Source organism: Fusarium proliferatum (assembly GCF_900067095.1).
Source record: "Fusarium proliferatum ET1 genome assembly, contig: FPRO_scaffold004, whole genome shotgun sequence".
NCBI classification, from domain to species: domain Eukaryota; kingdom Fungi; phylum Ascomycota; class Sordariomycetes; order Hypocreales; family Nectriaceae; genus Fusarium; species Fusarium proliferatum.
This window is the reverse complement of record NW_022194793.1, coordinates 3,765,577-3,782,869: the sequence shown is the minus strand read 5'-3', so window position 1 is coordinate 3,782,869 and position 17,293 is coordinate 3,765,577. Positions and strand designations below refer to the sequence as shown.

Genomic DNA, 17,293 nt, shown 5'->3' with positions numbered 1-17,293 from the left:
CGTACTGTTGGCAACTGATTTTCATGCATCTGCGGCACAGTTCAAGGAGATTATACGCTCGAGATGACATTCACCAGTTGATGGTGTTGGATCTCGAATAGGGAGCTCGGAGGGACTTCCCCAAGTGATCGACACGCCAGAAGGAGCCGGTAGAAATTAACCCCTGTAGCCAAGACGTGATGGGAGCATGGGTATTGGCTAATGTGCTGCTAACCGAGGAGTCTCGGGCCGTAGGGGTTTTATTGGTTGCATGCCGCTTTTTCCGAGATCTGAAACGGGGACAAAAGGCGCTCGAGTGAGAGACAAGCTTTGATGCGAGAGATTTATTATGGGCGAAATGTGCTTTGATCAGCGGTGAATCGTCGCCTGGAAATATCTCCACGATTGAAGTGCAGATCACTGGACCGCGAACTTGGCTCTCGGGACTTTGGTAAAAAACACCACTCAGTAGCCGAAAGGTTTACATGCAAAACATCAAAAGAAGCAAACACAATGGGCTGATGTAACTGACAATCATGCCATGCCCCAAAAACCAACCAGTCTCAAAGCCGTTTAGTCAACATTATAAAACCTCCTGCTAAACACTGGTCGAAACGGAATGACTGAAACAATCCCAGGTCCGTTCCCACCTGGTTCTAGAGCTTCTTCACGACGTTGCAATTTTTAACCTTAGCTGAAAGCTTGTCTTTAGCCTTTCGCAACGGGCGGGCGCAAGACTTATTACCTTATTTGTCTAGACCAATCTACTAAATTGCCGAGATTATGAGGCCTTTGGCGAGCTTCGGAGACTTCTTCGTCTGGATTTATTCCCCGGCGGCGAAGTAGTAATTTATTTAAAGTCTTAAAGGGACCTTTTATACGTTGTATCTTGAATGGAGATTAGTCGAGTTTTTTTCGCAGTTGAGGCTTTTGATGAATCCGCTACGGCTGAAGGCGAGGTTACATCGTGCTTCGGGTTCGCATTCTAGAGACCCGAGACTTGCCGCAGAAGCAAAAAGTTTGGATAAAGTGGCACGTTAAAGCATAAAGCGGAACCGATTATCAACTGCAATTCAATCGCCTGCTGATATCCTGCAGAGTTTGACATACCTTGACATCCGAGTAACACCATAAAAGTGAACCTTATCGGCCTATGCTGTCACATCGGCTTACAAAAAGCTCAAGCTTTCATAATAAGGAGGGTAAACAGTTATGAGTGACTACGCTGAGCCGTGTACACTTTTCTGTTATGAATTCACACCCCCTTAGGAAGAAGCCCCACTCCCTTCGTCTATTCTTTCCTGATCTTGTGTGCTTGACTCTGCCTTGACAGGTCTGCGTGACAGTTAACTCCTTCTTCGAGTAATCGGCGGCCTAGCTTCAACGGCTAAGGCATGGTCTGTCAACTCGAGGCTGTTCATAAAACCAGCGTTTGGTGTGCTCTGTTTGCCCTTTTATATCGATCTCTTTGTCACCGTTGTAAACGTGTTATGGTATATTATACCATATATAATTTTCGTTCGCGGGGTCTTATTCATCCAGTGAGACGTGTCGTCGAGACTCAGCCGTGTACAGAGCTTACAAAAGAAAGAGGTTCTCGGGGCAGTATACGGCTGCGACGGTAGGTTATGCAGTATTTGAGCTGCGAAAAAGGGACCAATCCATTTGAAACCTGTACGCCAGCGTCACCAGAAAGTTGCGCAATTGACGGCTGCTGTTGTTACATAGGCAGACAAAGCTGCTGAGGTCGATCGAGGCAGTGATGAGCTGCGGATAAGGATAACGGTAAGGATAAAATGGCCCTGGATTGTCAAGCGGCAGGATGCTATAAGCGTCATCTAGGCAGCCAAATCTGTAAATATTAGTCATATAGGCAAATCGAAAGGAGGGAATAGAGTTGAAAATGTCAAAGGTCTACAATTCCATGCTGTCATGGTGAAAAGAAGTCATAGATACCATATAGGTAACAGTGACTAAAAGCGATATTAAGACCTCACAAAGCTTCGCATCATTAGGGACATTTATTATAAATGGTAATTCCCCAGATCTCTTCTCCCCTGGCAACCGTTAGGGTCCTGCTGGCCTTATAGCTATCTTGACTGTCATTTTTGTTTTAAAAGCTTTTTTGACCTGGCTGAGTGCTAACAGCAAGTGCCAAGAAAAATGTTTTTCTAGAAGAGAGTTGGATTAGCTTATCAGTTTTCAGCATTGACCCGAGACTGGGTAAACTACTAAGCCCAAGAGATCATTCTGCCAACCATATACTCTGTATCAGACACATTCGAATTCGTGTTTTCTGACTTGCTTGATATAAAACTAGAGTATGGCACGTTTGATTTATTTTCTTGGCAGTTTAATTAATTGGATTTCGTTTGTAGATAGCGCTGTTTGAGATATATAAAACTGGTTTTCTCTTGGTCATGTAACGTCAGAGTATAGATATTTATGGTATTTTTCTCTTGAGAATATTCTGATCTATTATTTTAATAAAGCTGCCAGTTTCGTGAAATCAGGCTCGCCCAGGCCCGTTGCAGCATCCCACCCTACAAGAGCCTCCCAACTTGTCTCAAAAAAGTCACCGTCAGCACAGCCTGTTGTTTCACTACCATCTTTGACATCGCGAAAGACCGAGCTCGCCTTTGCTGAATAAAGCCAGCGATTGAGGAATCCCAATGCAGGTTTCTTTGCCCGGATGCGCATGTCGTTGACAAGCGCAATCATAGCTGCAAACACAGGTGCAGATGCGCTCGTGCCGTCATGAGTCGACGGGTTGCCTCCGGTGAGTGTCAGGTAATTATCACCTAGAAGACTGATGTCTGGTTGCGCACGGCCGCTGGCGTTGTAAAAGCCCTTGTGCTTCCCATGTAAGGCTTTTATATAACCGGAGACAGCCTTGTCTTGCCAAGAAGCACGTTTGAAGACATTTGACATACCACCCAGCTATACGAAGCTGCACCGCCATACTCCGCCGTAGCACCAACAGAAGTCATCCAAGGACAGCTCGATGGGAATGAGGGTACAAAGAGTCTCTTTTTGCCGGACACTCCAAGACATGTATTTCCGTCTGTTCCTGCTGCTCCTCCGTCTCCAGAAGATCCGATGATGGAAATCCCACGGGTAGCAGCTTTTGCAAAAAGATCGCAAACGTGTTTCGCATACGCAACTGGTACATCCTTCTCATCGTCGTTGTAAGATATAGAAATGACCTTAGGTGGGTTTTCCAAACCGAGCACATAGTCAAAAAACTCGGCATAAGGCTCATTGCTGTCTGGTGAGACAGGTGCATTCGGAGCTTGCCCGATCTTAGGCCCATGGCCGCCTACCGAGTAGAAAGTGACGGGGAGCGGACCAGTGAAAGCCATTGCGTAGTCAAGGTCAAGTTCAGCCTCGACCGTGAGCGAACCGCCACCAGCCGGAGGTTTCAGGGTACCCTTGTTGATGGATGCGACATTGATTGAAGGGATGAGTTTCGGATTTCTCTTATCATATTTTGTCAAGAAGGCTTTGATGTCGGTGATATTGGGAAAGTTGTTCAGAAATCCAGCTATAGCAATTGTGCTACCCGATTTACCGTCAGCTGGGCTGTAATGAATATTATATTGCGTGCGCAGCTGAGATGGACAGACGCTGTTGGAGCAATTACTAGGCCCAGTGGGTACACGCTGTCTTGCTTGAATCGTTTTTGGAGCCGGTGCTGATCGAAAGAACTGTACTGTAGGATATATATAGCTGATCACGCCCTTTTGTGTGCTCGGAATGCTATACTGAGTTGTGCGAATCATAGTCCGACCAGTGGCCTTGTGTTGGAAGTGGTAAAATGTAGTGTTCAAGACCCGATTCCAGTCAGCAATGGCTGTTATGACATCGACGTAATCGGGACTCGTAGTGTAATTGGATAAGCCCTCGTCTTCAAGCCAACCGGTTACCTTTGCCGAAATGAAACCTTTGTCAGGCACAATAGCTCGCAACTCATGAGCTCCTAAAAACCGGCCATATTGATTGGACTCGGGATCTGATACTTCTTGGGCCACCTTGAGATATGGCTTTTCCAGCTCCGCCAGATGAATTCTCAAGGACAATAGTTCATCCTGAGGCGCCGCTTCTAGTTGTACATAGTCCTTTGGAGAATTATGAAGAGACTCGTGCCTGAGAGAAGCACAGAATGGAGCAAGCGCCAACATACAAGCGAGATGTCTGTGTCGCATGATGGATAATAAAAAACTATTGATGTCTGACAGGCAGTAGCAATTGAGAGGAAACGGGTCCAATGATTCTATTACATTTGATGCTGTGTTACATGCGGATGGAGCCACTCTATTATGTGACGAGGAGAGGTTCTGAGATACCGACCTAATTGGTTCAGGTGTTTAGGAAGTCCAAATCACGTCACGATAATGTGGTTCTCGTATAGATAAATCGTATGAAGATGCTTGATTGAGAATTTCATTATCTCTTGAGTGACAAAAGTAGAGCCTTTCACAACAGTCTGATTATGAAAACATGCATGATTGGATATGATACGAAGTCTTGTAGATCTTCCCTAATCCTCATACGACTTGGGAAGGACTTTATCCGTTGACGGACTAGTCCATGTCGCAGTCGCCAGCGCGATTTAAGTTTGAATGATCTCCAATACGAGAGATCGACGAATTTAACTGGTAATTTTGAATCTGCTGTGTCCAAGCTTCGGCACTCGGCAAGAGTTTCTAGAGGGTTTACCAATTGATTGGATGATGTGAATCTCGACATGGTCTAGGCCTATCTTAGTATGTAGCCCTCGTATAGTCTGTTCCGTATTTAAATTCCACGAGAATCATGCAATTCGGTTCAGCCATATCTCATACCAAAACTTACCACTTGGCCGAAATGTTACTCATGATTAGTATTCTCTCAATCGCATCGTTCCAAGGTGCAATTGCTGCCTCTCCACCACAGCCCCAATCTCCCATCATCCCCATTTCATACAGCTACGGGGGCTATCCTCGGTGAGCCATGCTTGTCTCCCATCTTAAAGTCATGCAAAAACTGATGCTCGCGTTGTAGCATCCAGGCCGACATCAAGTGGGGTACACCGGGACAATCTCCTATTCCCACAATCTTTGACACTGGCTCTCCCAGTTTCTGGGTTTTTGGTCCCAAGTCGACCATCAACGATGGCTCCGATGCGCATTACGTGCAGGGTCCTTGCAACAAGACTGTCAAGACTTTTTACAATTGGCCCAAGTCAACTTCACATTCTAAAGGAGGCCCTACCAAGCCCAAAGGAGGATCTTTAAGCTATGCCTATGGCGGTAATGGCAAGCTCATATCAGCATCGAGCCTCATCAACGACACATTCGCCTTTTCCAATCCAAATTTTGCCAAGTTGACTAATAACCAAGTGGCATTGGCGGATTATGCACAGATCACTCAACTCGACGACAAATGTAAGATCCCCGAAAGTGATTTTGATCATAGCATCCTTGGCCTGGCACCACTTTCGCAGGGTTTCTCTGGACCGTCTTTTCGTGATAACCTGCGTCGTACTGGGAAAACGCGTTCTTCTTCTTTCACAATGTGGTTTGATCAACAACCCAAGTCTGTCAAGTCGCCATACTCCGGCGCAGCCGTATTCGGTGCCGCACCTATACGAAAGAAGTATATCGGTGAGCTCGTACGCATCAAGCAGGATTACCCTGAGGATCCTTATGTGGGATATTATTCGGCTCTGCCGGAGCTGACTGTCACATCGATTCGCAAGCCGGGCAAGTCTGTCAAGATTGGCGCAGCGGATTCTTCGGTCAAGCGGTGCCTGCTTGATTCTGGCACAGGCGAGGATCGTGTACCTTTTAGTGAGAAGGAGATCATCACGGCAACCGGGCTAATCCACCTGCAAGTCCCGTACGTAATTGCATGGAACGGGACTTGCGAGTCGATTCCACGTACTGCCACGTTCAACTTCACATTCGCCGGAGTTACCAAGGGCAAGAGCGTCACTGTTGCTGTGCCTATTCGTAGCTACGCCCGTGGTGAATTCGATGGGATACCTGGGTACGACACTTCCAAGGTCTGTGCCTTGAGCCTTTCGGGCGACGAGTTTGGTGACTGTACCCTTGGTGCTCCATTCTTCACAGCTGCTTATGCCGTTTTCCACGATGATCAGAAACAGATAGCGCTCGCTCAGGGTGGTGTTTCCACTGGAACAGGTGACTCTGCAGTTGGAATTGGTCATCTCACGCCTATCCTGCCGAGTTCTAACATTCCGAATTCAGTTTAAATAAGTTTACAGTTTAGGAATTCTTTAGAATAAACAGTAAATGGGTTTTAAGCTAATGTGTATAATAATAATAAATATCCTAAACTTATACATATTTATAGCCATTTTAGGCTTAGTGTAAACTCCTTATAAGGTTTATAAATTTCAACTTTAAGGCAATGTAGTTAATATAAGCACTTCAAATAAGTAAGTAAGTTAGGTAGCCTTTAGTAAAAAGGGCATATTAAAAGAGAAAGGCTATAATTTAGATATAAAGACATATCTATTAGAGTAGCACTAAATAGGCATATGGCTTTTTAGTATTTACTATAAAGTGGTAATACTATAGAAGTTTATTTAAAAGGTAGATATATAATAAAGTATTCAATGCCAGTATTTTAAATTAAGTTAAGTGTGGTTTTTAGTAAGTTATAGAAGTTAAAAGATTTAAGGTATAAAAAGGTAGCCTACCAATTAATAAACCACACTATATAGTAATGACTATATCTTAAGTATATCTTTTAATATATTCTTTTATAACTATCTATAATTAAGCTTTAAAGATTGAGTAATGAGAGAAGTTCGGTGATAAATGAATCCAGCACGGTAGGCTTAAGGCTTGGCCTTATAACAACTCGCAAAACCTCTATGTCCTCTCCGTGGGTAGGTAGTTTAGAGCCTAAAGCTATTGTCAAACGCAATAACGAACAGAAAGACCGAGTGTTTACTTACATGGAACACTATAACCCTTGTCAAAGAGTTGATCACTGATCCACTGCTCAGTAAATTCCGGACGTTGGTCTTGTACTGCAGGATTTACACGGAATACAACTACAGGTAGAGTGTTTGCCGTGGCCCTGTGGGATTCACTGATGCATGTGAATATTCCCGTTCCTTCCAAAGTCTTGCCTAGAGCACTAGATCGCTGTAATAGATCTTGGATGATGTTTTCAAACCCTTGACGACCTAGACGAGCTAAATGATAATATTGGATTAACACGCTACTTGAAGATTGAGAGTATCGGAGTGTTGGAAGCTCATGGTGGCCTGAAAGGTATGAAGATTGGTGGAGCATGTCCGAGGGTAGGAATCTCTGGTCGCGCCATATAATCCAGCCCAAAGCCGCAGCTGTAAGACCGAACTTATGGCCGGACGCGTTTATAGAGATAACGCGGGGTATAGTAAAGTCCCTGAAAGGTCAGTTTAGCAAAAGGTTATGACTCGCCTATAGGCCTTATTATCATCCCTGGACTTACCATCGACTAGGATTTCCACAGTTGAATGGCGCAACGAATCCACCACTGGCTGCATCCACATGAATGGGAATATTACGACCATATAACTGTTCGTAGTTGTCGAGAACGGTATTGACGTTCTCTATTGGGTCAAAATGCCCCGTATACGTATTACCCAATACCAAGACAACCCCAACTAAACATTTGTCAATAACTTTAAGACCAGTGAAGCGTCTTGACTAACTTACTTGTAGAATTATCCAATAGTCCCTGCATTTTGGACGGGTCAAAGCTATAATTACTTTCTGGCCCTACGTCCACTGACCGAATCTCAATGTCGTTTGCTTTAGCTGCATTTGTCACCGCGACGTGAGCATGACTTCCTGTGATTATATTGAGTGTAGGACCATTGAAAGAGGCCACACCTCCGTTTTCTGTCTGCCATTTTCGTTTCATAGCCAGAATAGCAAGGAAGATGGCCTCAGAACTGCCAGACGTCGCCCACCCAGTCGGCTTCTCGTTGCATGATGCACCCCATACTGTTCCTAGTATTTCAACGCACCGATCATGTATCCTATTTATGATTAGAAATTTGGACATCCATTGACTTCCCGTATGTACTTACTCGCGAACACCAGGGTATTCGTTTTGGCAAGCGAGGTTTTTCTTGTAGCTCTCTATAAGAAGCCTTTCTCCAATATCGTTCAGACCAGTAGATACAAAACTGTATACGTAAAAGTCTCAGCAATTAAAGGGAGGAGAAATAGGAACTTGAATTAGCTGACCTCCCAAGATTGTGCTCGGGTTCTATATCATGCTCAAGCAGATGATCAATACCCGATTTAACAATCGACGCTGGCAGCCCATTGCCAAGATTGTCTGTTGGAAGGCCAGCAAAGATCTCTTCGGAACTCTGGTAACTGTCTGGGTCCATTGCAAGTGTCAACAGTTTTTGTGACTTTCTAGAAAAGGGGGGATATATGATATCTGTCGAGAGTTAACAAAATTGCTCTTTATATATGCCTCTAGGATGTAAAAAGAATGTAGGATGTTAAATCCAGCTTGATTTCTACTTTAATTTGATCTGGCACATCGGGAATGAGATCATGGAAGTTCCTTGTTTTTTGTCTCCGGGGCGTATAAGTTGGAGCTGCGACGTCAGGAAGCCTATCTAGCCAATTACTAGTAACTAGCTTTTTTTCGACTTGGACATCATTGTGTGACAACAATTCAACACGGCACATCTGCCGTAGGTCTGTACACCCATATCGTATCTTGAGGCCAGCATGCTGCACTGAGCGAAAATAGGATGTCTCATGTGGCACACTGTGGTGGAGACCCTATCGACAAATGATTTCTTTGTTGTTTATGCGTTGCCAGCCCTCAACCAACGAACACCAGTGGAAGTATTACGCGCTACTGCAGAGTGAATATAACGACACGGCAGAGAACGCCACAGGCATTGTCATTCGCCGCAGCATTTCCAATTACGATAACAGCCGGTCCACCAACTTTTCTATTTCTATGACGTTGATGGAGCTATTCATCTTTCACACGAAGACATCCAAGTTGGCCAGAATGACGCATTCTTCAGGCCCATCTTCCGTCTTGCATTTCCAAGGTTTTCACCACATTTATGATGCAATTGTTTCGGCATCCGTTCATTCCGGATGAACTGGAGAGAGATACTTGAAGCGGTATCCAATTGTAAGACGACAAAAAGATTATTTCGTAGCAATAAACATTATCAGTTGGTTTTCACCTCGTGTTCGTACTACTATCGAGGTATCTGATAAACCTTGAACAACGATATATAACGAGAGGTAATTCCCTTCTAAATCTTTATAGCTTATAGAGCAAAAAACTAAGCTTTTAACCTAAACACATTTATCCGAAATTTCTTTTGAATATCTTTATACCTTCACCTTTCGCCAAATCTAACGATGCATTCCACCAAAACTGATACGACAACTTCGGCTGGTTCCTCAGATAAGACACTTTGGTCTCATTCTGCTGATGGATCTCACTCATCGGACGGCCATCCTGTTTTGAGCTTCTACCATCGTGAAGCTCGTATTGCAATGGAAAAGCTCAATGAATTCTGCAAGGCACATGATGCAACTCCTCAATCTGTGTGTTTCACTACCTGGTCGATTGTACTCTACCACATGGCAGGACAAAGTGACATTTCTGTGGATGTTGAAAGTCACTATCCGATGGCTCTTGCAGAGCGACCTGAAGGTAGAACATTCAACATGACACTAAGGAGTACTACAACACCACTTGAGCTGATCACCCAGTACAAAGTCTCTGAAATTTCATCGTCTAGGGAGACGGCAACTCAGGAACCAAGCATCTCAAACGTCAAAGACAAGCACATGTTCAAAATGATACAAGAGGCAAAGGTGTTCCAAGATGAGCTCGATAGAACAGTTTCCTCTAGCCTTGTAAGCTCACAATCATGAAAGTAAGACGGGCCTGGAGCTCATAACTAATGATAACAGGATTACGTTTCCTACGCCCATTTATTGATCGAATCGGATACTGCTACGCTCAAGTTTCTTTGGAGAAACGACCTCCAAGATCAGGAAGAAATAGCCAATATCCTCGATCATACATATAACTGTATACTTTCCCAGCCAGACGCTTCGATACAGTCGATGGGTAGTCCTACTCTGAGACAACTAGAACTACTTTCCACCAAGCCTGAAGCAGACTCAAGCTTCAACATCCTGGACCTGTTTTGTCTTACAAGTTCCACGTTCCCATCCAGAACAGCTATCAATGCATGGGATGGCGATCTATCATATCAGGAACTTCAGAATACTTCTGAACGATGGGCCAAAGCTTTGCTATCACTTGGCCTGACTGCGGGTGATAGAGTTATCCATGCGTTTGAACAATCTCGGTGCGCAATTGTTGCCTGGCTGGCCATCCTCAAAGCTGGTTGTACCGTCGTGCCGATAAACCTACCAACGCCAACTGAGAGACTTAGAACTATCATAGACTCGACAACATGCAAAGCAGCGATTTGTGACACGACCGGCTCTTCACATATTGGCCCCATTTCATTGCTTTTACTTACCCCATCCGACCTAGATGCAAGTGGTAAAGAAGGCAACATTGAACTCAAAAAAGTCAGTACTTCGAGCATTGCCGTCATCATTTTTACCTCAGGATCTACCGGCCAACCCAAAGGTGTCGTTCAAACACACGGTGCCATTGCGAGTAGCCTAGTAAAGGTCACGAAGGTATTGGGACTGGATGAAGAAAGCAAGTTTCTGCAATTCGCTCCGCATTGCTTTGATGCAAGTATCTGCGAGATATTCGGCACACTTGTCACCGGTGGCTGCTTGTGCATTCCAGCCCCTGATAAGAAGCTAAAATGCATCGCCAAAAACATCAACAGGATGGAGATTACCCATGCCATCTTGACACCTACAGTTGCAAAGATGTTATCGCCAGATCGCGTGCCAAGCCTCCAAAGTCTGAGTGTAGGTGGGGAGCCTTGTTCTTCGGACCTTCGTGAAACTTGGTCGCCTCATTTACAGTTCAACATATTATATGGCGCGACCGAGGGTGGAGTGTGGGATACCATCAAGCGTGTCAGTCCTGATGACGACTTAAGCGCTCCCAGCATCGGGTTTCCCATCAACAGCCGCGTTTGGATAGTGCATCCAGACGACTGGACTATGCTCTCCCCTTTAGGGGTTCCAGGGGAGATATGCATCCAAGGGCCAGAAATCGCTTCAGGCTACCTTGAAGACGAGCAAAAGACCAAGGAAGTTTTCAAGCTAAACCCCCCGTGGCTAGCCACAGAACAAGGCCCTCTGTCAGGTTGCTCCCGGATCTTTCGAACCGGCGATCGTGGACTAGTCATGAAGGATGGCAGTCTGCGTATCCTTGGTCGCATAGATCGCCAAGTTAAGATTAACGGCCAGCGAATCGAACCTGGAGAAATCGAGGAAACATTGAGGCAACATTTACCTGATCACCTAAATGTATTTGTTGACACCTTCACACCTCGAGGAGATAAATCAAGGCTAGTTGCGTTTTTCTCCCATGGAAAGAGCTCTGAGCCTTCACTGATGCAAGAAACCGACCTGGACCCGGCGGCTCGTGATGCCATTCGTTCGTCTCGAGACGTTCTACCTGACATCATGGTGCCGTCAGTTACAATCCCCATCGCAGCCTTCCCAATGACCCAAACGAACAAGGTCGACCCTCAAGCAATTAGGAAACTTGGTACTGCCTTCTTCGATTCCCAGAATATGTCCTCCCCTCTGAGCCATGCCACTAGAGATTCAAAATCTGAGAACAATAACAGAACAAAGGCCAAAAATGTCGTCCAAAAGTTCTTGCACGAACTCGGAAATGGCTGTACAAAAGGCTTGGAAGATCCTAAAGCTACTTTTAAAGACTTAGGTATCGATTCTATGGATGCGGTGTCATTAGCCTCAGCTTTAGAACGGGAAGCGCATATCGATTTATCTGCATCCAAGCTCATGGACCCAAATTTTCGCGTTGATGACCTCGCAGACGTGTCTGAAGACGAAGGCAAGGACGGAAGAAGTCTCTTAAACAGCGAGATCGACAAATGGACAAAGAAGCTTAGCAAAATTGGCCGTTCTCGAGGTCATTGTGTCCTCTTGACAGGCCCTAACGGATTTCTTGGCCGAGAAATTCTACGTCAAGTCCTTCAGTGCCGTCTGAAACCAACAGTTACTTGTCTGATGCGAGGTAAGGATTACCATCACGCTCAGGAAAGATTTTTCAACAGTTGTCGAGAACTTTCTTGGTGGAGTGACTCACTTGAAGAGCGTGTGCAAATTTGGGTCGGTGATCTGACCCAGCCTCAAGCCGGTCTTGATGAGCGCCAATGGGATACTATCTTTGGCCTAAATGGTCAGCCTCGACAATTCGATTTTATCATCCATAATGGGGCAATTGTGAACTGGCTAGAGCCTTACGGATCCCTTCAAAAGACCAATGTCTTTAGTACACACGAGTTTCTCGCCGGCTTCCTACAATCACAGGACCCTCCCCAGACTATTTATGTATCTGGTGGCTATCTGTCTGGTTTTGAAGAAACGCGCGAAGAGTTGGTGGAAAACATCAGCCAACTGCCTGCCTATGACCAGACAAAGTTTGTGTCTGAGGTTATGGTGACGCATGTACAGTCGATGATGGACGTGGGGGGAAGTCGTCTATGGACATTCAAACCTGGATTCATCGTTGGGTCAACCGAAAATGGACATGCTCAGACTGGCGACACGCTTTGGCGTATGGCCAAGGCATGCGTCCAAGGTGGATCCTACAGCAAGGATGATGCCTGCAATTGGATCACTGCTGCTGGTGTTGATACCGTCGCATCTATGCTCGTTGATCAGATGTTGTCACCAGCATCTGACTCATGTGCCACGCAAACCCAGAAGCTACTTGATGGAGTATATCTCCAAGAAATATGGGATATTCTGGAAATGATGGATATACATCTTCGGCCTTTAAAACATGAAGAGTGGTTTGAGGTGATTCAGAAGGACCTACAAGAAAGAGGTAAGTCACATCCTTTATTTCCATTAAAGGAGTGGTTCAGAGAAACTAGAGGCTTCATGGGGATAGAGAAGCCAGCAAGTGACATTGTCAGTGAAGAGAATTGCCGCAAATCTCGAGAAGCTATAGTGAGAAGTTTGGAGTTTTTAGCCTCTTCAGGTTTCTTTAGTGATGGAATAAGTTCTACCACTACTTAAATACCGAGTTCTAGGTAGATTATATAGAAAATTAATGATCTTTTTTTATAATTGCATTTATTTTTAGGTATTGTCTGGTCGGGGTTAGCCCGCTGATGCTTTCCACCATCATATGACCGCTCTGGTATGTTTGTACACTGTACTTACATAAGTATTGTACTGGTATGATGCGCCTTGTGCGCCTTGGCGAGTCGTCGAACAACTTAGCGGATCTCCTCACTACTATGGCATTCCTTGGTTTGAGTATTTCTTCAGGGCCTTCACTTCTAGTTTGCCAGTATCAACGCCACAAGATAACGAAGCTATACTGCTCTTGTCATCTGTGTAGACAACCTAAACTTTAACCTTATGGCGAGCAACGATTTCTATAATTGAGATAGCGATGACATTTTTGGTGTCTTGCAATGGGATTCTTCAAGGTATGTTAAACTTATTCTATCTCCAAGAACACTTATTTCAGTGTCCCATCTCAGAATACCTTCATCTCCTGTACTAAGTCTTGATCACCATATACGTTCTAACAAATACTACAGTGATCAATAGCATCATGGCCACGAGGGAGTTACTCATCGTCATCCTGAACCACACCAACGAGGAGCTCACCGCAGAGCCTGAATGGCCACATCTCAACCGCGGCAATTGGACCAAAAGTCCAGACTTACAGCCACCACAGACAATCCTAACAGGTGAGACTGGCATGCTGCGCTGCAAGTCGAGTCACATAGGCGAAGGTATCGACGGTTCAATCACGTACCGCATCATCAGATTCGAAGGGAGAAACGAACTTGCGTTTATGTGGAGCGTCCCGTATGTCGGGGCAAATAAATTCGACGCCTGTTGTGCTGTATCCGACTTCACAGTTGAGGTCTTGGGCGGGCGGGGTAAGGAGGCGGTCGTTGTCTTTTTGTTTGGTGAGTCTGATGCTTGTTATTTTGGCAGTGAATGCTAATGACTTTGCAGGATCCGCGAAGATGACAGATGTGAGACCCGGTGATGGTGTGTGGGCAGCAGTGACTAGATATCCTGTTGAGTGCGCTAAGGGTCTTGTGGGTGGCTTCAACCATCATTGAATCAACAAATTGTCATTGCGTTTATGAGTTATTGGCTGGTTGCTTTGTAATAGTCCGAGTAAGATTAACTAGATAGTATTTGCCGCAACAGGTTCAATCTGTTTACGTTGTGGCATATTCCGCGGATCAATGAAAGTATATACTTCGGCTTCCGCCGTTTGTGGCTGCTTACTCCAAACTTGAACGTTACCCCGCATGCCCCTCCCCAAGCTCAAACGGTGTGAGATGGATTGTGGCCTAGACATTGTCTGTCGGTTCAACATTTCGCTGATAGCCATGGATCTTTGGGTCGCCTCTTGAGTACAAGAATTATCAGTCGACCGTCTGGATACTGTAATGGAATGATTCAGGCTTACTTGGCAAGCTTTTCCGCATGTTGCTTCATATCGGCTTTTGTCTCGTCGAGCTTGATATAAGTACGGAAAACGTATATGCCCTACATTTGGTCGCCTTAGCTCTGTCGCTTTTTTGCTTGACATAGAAAATTACTCACAAGAACGCCACTCAGAAGATGGAGAAACCACGCAATGAATGCAAAGGCAAGGGCTGTCCGCCACGAGGCGCAACCCGCCGCGTCAACATTGACTGTCCCAACAGGTCCAACCCGCCAAAGTCGACCCCAGTAGTAGCCCCAATAGTTGTAATACCAACTCGCAGAACAGGTATGACTACCGGTTCTCTGCGAAGATTAGATCAGTAGATGTTGTCAGCTGCGGGATGATGGGGTATTACCGTCTGAAGCAAGCAGTATGCCACGAGCCACATGACAAACATGACAAAGTCAAAGGGAAAGCCCAAGAACATGGCCTTGAAAGGCGGACAGAAACAGATGGAGTAAAGAATGCCGAGACATGCGACGACGATGGTGTAGATGATGCGTCCGTCGACATGGGCTTCCGCGATGCCCGCAAGGTAGCAGAAGCGCGAGAGGATACCCAAGACAATTATGGCGGAGGATAGCTCGCAAAGACGGAGAATAACAGAGATGATCTTGTGCGCGACACCGGTTTCTGCCATCTTGGAAGAGTCAGGATTGAAGATATAATAATATTGGAGGTTATTCGAAGTTTGGTGTTTTGCTACTCAGGTCATCACGAGAGTGCAGAGCGAACAGTGCTATATATATTCATGAACGGTCTGATCAATGGCTACAGTAGCGCTACTTCTGATTGAAGTATGTTATATATGGATTCAAGATGTTCTGGGCTCAGTGTTATGTTTGCCCGCTGTCGTATCATATGGCAAACAGTTTCAGCCACCGCAAAGCCATTCGTTGAAGTGGATTGGGATAAGACATAGGTCTATTCGGTAAGTTGCCATCACATGCAAGAAGATGCAAATTTGCTGCTACAAACAAGTCATGTATCGTGGCGCTTGTCAACCAGAGCTGACACAGTGCAACTACATTCATTTATTGGAGAATAGCCGAATGGAACTAGATATGTAATAAGCCACAGCCTCAGTATGACGTGTTTTGTGAACCTTGACTTGGCTGACCTGACAGGCAACTCGTAACAGCATATGCTGTGGCACATCAAACACCCAAGCCCCAAGGCTCGGCATATCGCGCAAACTCTTGATCCTTCTCCAATTGGTCATAGCAACGCTCCTCCAAACCACAGCGGACTGCGATATCCTGATTGCCACTAGCATTCCAAACTCCGGCTCTAAACGGAAGTACAAAGAAGAAGCCTTCAAAGTTAGGATGTGGCCATCGGAATTCGCCAGGCTTACCAAAGCCAAAGCCAAAGTCATGGTTGTCGCATGACTTCATGGTATGCCAGCCAAAGGCTATGTAGTCGAGATTAAGCAACCAATGCATGTCTGGATCAGACCATTAGTGGTTTGAAGACCTAGCTGCATATCTGATCGGGTCTGATATAGATTCTGCGTTGATAGAGTTGGTGCTCTCGCGAACTGCTTGAGCAAGAACTGTTAGGGTCAACTCTAGACCACCAAGAACCTATGAAAGCAGTAAGAGCATTGAACTGTAGAATGGCAATTTCAGTGCCGATGTATCGATCTGAAATGGGGAAGTCAGTACGTCCATTTCTCAGAGAGGTAATGAGGTTCAGTCATTGAAGGCGTGTGTATCAAGATCTATAATGATGGAATAGCATTCGTGCCGTTGTTTGAGACCGATGCTGGGCTCCGTTTAATCCTTTTGCTATCGACTATTGTCCGTCAAAGATTGCCGTCTCCCAGTCCACTTCACCCGTACAAGCTCTGCCCGCTCAGAGACATCCAATAGCGTCCGAGGCACCACGCAATACCCCAAACCAAGCTCATCCAGCATCTCACAAAAGTTGTAAAAAGTTTGCATCCATTCATCATAGCTCCCAGGCATCAGCCGCACGCCATCATCCATGAGCCACGGTGTGCCGGCTTCACAAACCACAATCAGAGACCTCTCCATTCTCGCCTTGACTTGTTTCCACCCATCGAGCCCCTGAAGCTGTTCAACTGCACCTGGGGCGGCATATCGCTTTGCGTAGACTAATGGGTCGAACCCGGAACGGTCGGAGATGAACCAGCTCGAGGTCTTGAGAGCTTCCTTCTCGGCTGCTGCTTGCGCTTCGAGGATGAGCTGCTGGAGTTCGAAGCACCTGGTCGTTGATGCTTGGATATCTTCAGCTGAGTATTTATTTTTTGCGAGAACAGTTCTGGCGACTTCGGAGACGATATGTGGCTTGTCGATTGATGTGTCAGCGAGCCAGTGCTCTAGATCGGCCTTCAGCTTGTTGACGAGTGTTGTCTTGCCTGTGGATTGAGGGCCGATGATATAAATATTGGGGATATACGCATTCGAAGACATGGTGAGCTTGATGGGGATAAATGTGATTACGTAGACTCTCTGAAGTGTGAGAAAGTGAGGGGGTCAGCATGCCGTGTAACTCACCAACGTCCAATGATAATGGCGATGATTCACCGACCGCGCTGAGCTCAATTCCATTGGATGAGCTCATCTGCCGTTTTCTCTCATTTCTAAAGGCCTCACTCTTTCGTCTCCTCATCCGGAACTGA

The 17,293-nt window shown here is 45.6% G+C and overlaps 7 protein-coding genes across 7 annotated transcripts; 3 read left to right on the top strand and 4 right to left on the bottom strand.

The window, feature by feature from the left end:
- Window positions 1-2,457: 2,457 nt before the first annotated feature.
- FPRO_05427 (uncharacterized protein) lies at window positions 2,458-4,184 on the bottom strand (the record flags this gene model as incomplete). Its single annotated transcript, XM_031231044.1, has 2 exons — window positions 2,458-2,835; window positions 2,913-4,184. The coding sequence occupies 2 exons, from the start codon at window positions 4,182-4,184 to the stop codon at window positions 2,458-2,460; spliced, it is 1,650 nt and encodes a 549-aa protein (XP_031081120.1).
- A 661-nt stretch (window positions 4,185-4,845) lies between these two features.
- On the top strand, window positions 4,846-6,235 carry FPRO_05426 (uncharacterized protein; the record flags this gene model as incomplete). Its single annotated transcript, XM_031231043.1, has 2 exons — window positions 4,846-4,964; window positions 5,023-6,235. 2 exons carry the CDS (start codon window positions 4,846-4,848, stop codon window positions 6,233-6,235), a joined length of 1,332 nt encoding a protein of 443 aa, XP_031081119.1.
- A 536-nt stretch (window positions 6,236-6,771) lies between these two features.
- On the bottom strand, window positions 6,772-8,383 carry FPRO_05425 (uncharacterized protein; the record flags this gene model as incomplete). The annotated part of the gene is made up of 6 exons (XM_031231042.1): window positions 6,772-6,893; window positions 6,947-7,404; window positions 7,471-7,645; window positions 7,698-8,023; window positions 8,075-8,173; window positions 8,235-8,383. 6 exons carry the CDS (start codon window positions 8,381-8,383, stop codon window positions 6,772-6,774), a joined length of 1,329 nt encoding a protein of 442 aa, XP_031081118.1.
- A 1,009-nt stretch (window positions 8,384-9,392) lies between these two features.
- FPRO_05424 (AM-toxin synthetase (AMT)) lies at window positions 9,393-13,199 on the top strand (the record flags this gene model as incomplete). The annotated part of the gene is made up of 3 exons (XM_031231041.1): window positions 9,393-9,896; window positions 9,954-13,005; window positions 13,057-13,199. The coding sequence occupies 3 exons, from the start codon at window positions 9,393-9,395 to the stop codon at window positions 13,197-13,199; spliced, it is 3,699 nt and encodes a 1,232-aa protein (XP_031081117.1).
- A 547-nt stretch (window positions 13,200-13,746) lies between these two features.
- FPRO_05423 (uncharacterized protein) lies at window positions 13,747-14,269 on the top strand (the record flags this gene model as incomplete). Its single annotated transcript, XM_031231040.1, has 2 exons — window positions 13,747-14,110; window positions 14,139-14,269. The coding sequence occupies 2 exons, from the start codon at window positions 13,747-13,749 to the stop codon at window positions 14,267-14,269; spliced, it is 495 nt and encodes a 164-aa protein (XP_031081116.1).
- Window positions 14,270-14,621: 352 nt separating this feature from the next.
- On the bottom strand, window positions 14,622-15,286 carry FPRO_05422 (uncharacterized protein; the record flags this gene model as incomplete). Its single annotated transcript, XM_031231037.1, has 3 exons — window positions 14,622-14,705; window positions 14,763-14,948; window positions 15,002-15,286. The coding sequence occupies 3 exons, from the start codon at window positions 15,284-15,286 to the stop codon at window positions 14,622-14,624; spliced, it is 555 nt and encodes a 184-aa protein (XP_031081115.1).
- Window positions 15,287-15,803: 517 nt separating this feature from the next.
- On the bottom strand, window positions 15,804-17,084 carry FPRO_05421 (uncharacterized protein; the record flags this gene model as incomplete). The annotated part of the gene is made up of 2 exons (XM_031231036.1): window positions 15,804-16,093; window positions 16,550-17,084. 2 exons carry the CDS (start codon window positions 17,082-17,084, stop codon window positions 15,804-15,806), a joined length of 825 nt encoding a protein of 274 aa, XP_031081114.1.
- Between the last annotated feature and the right edge of the window lie 209 nt (window positions 17,085-17,293).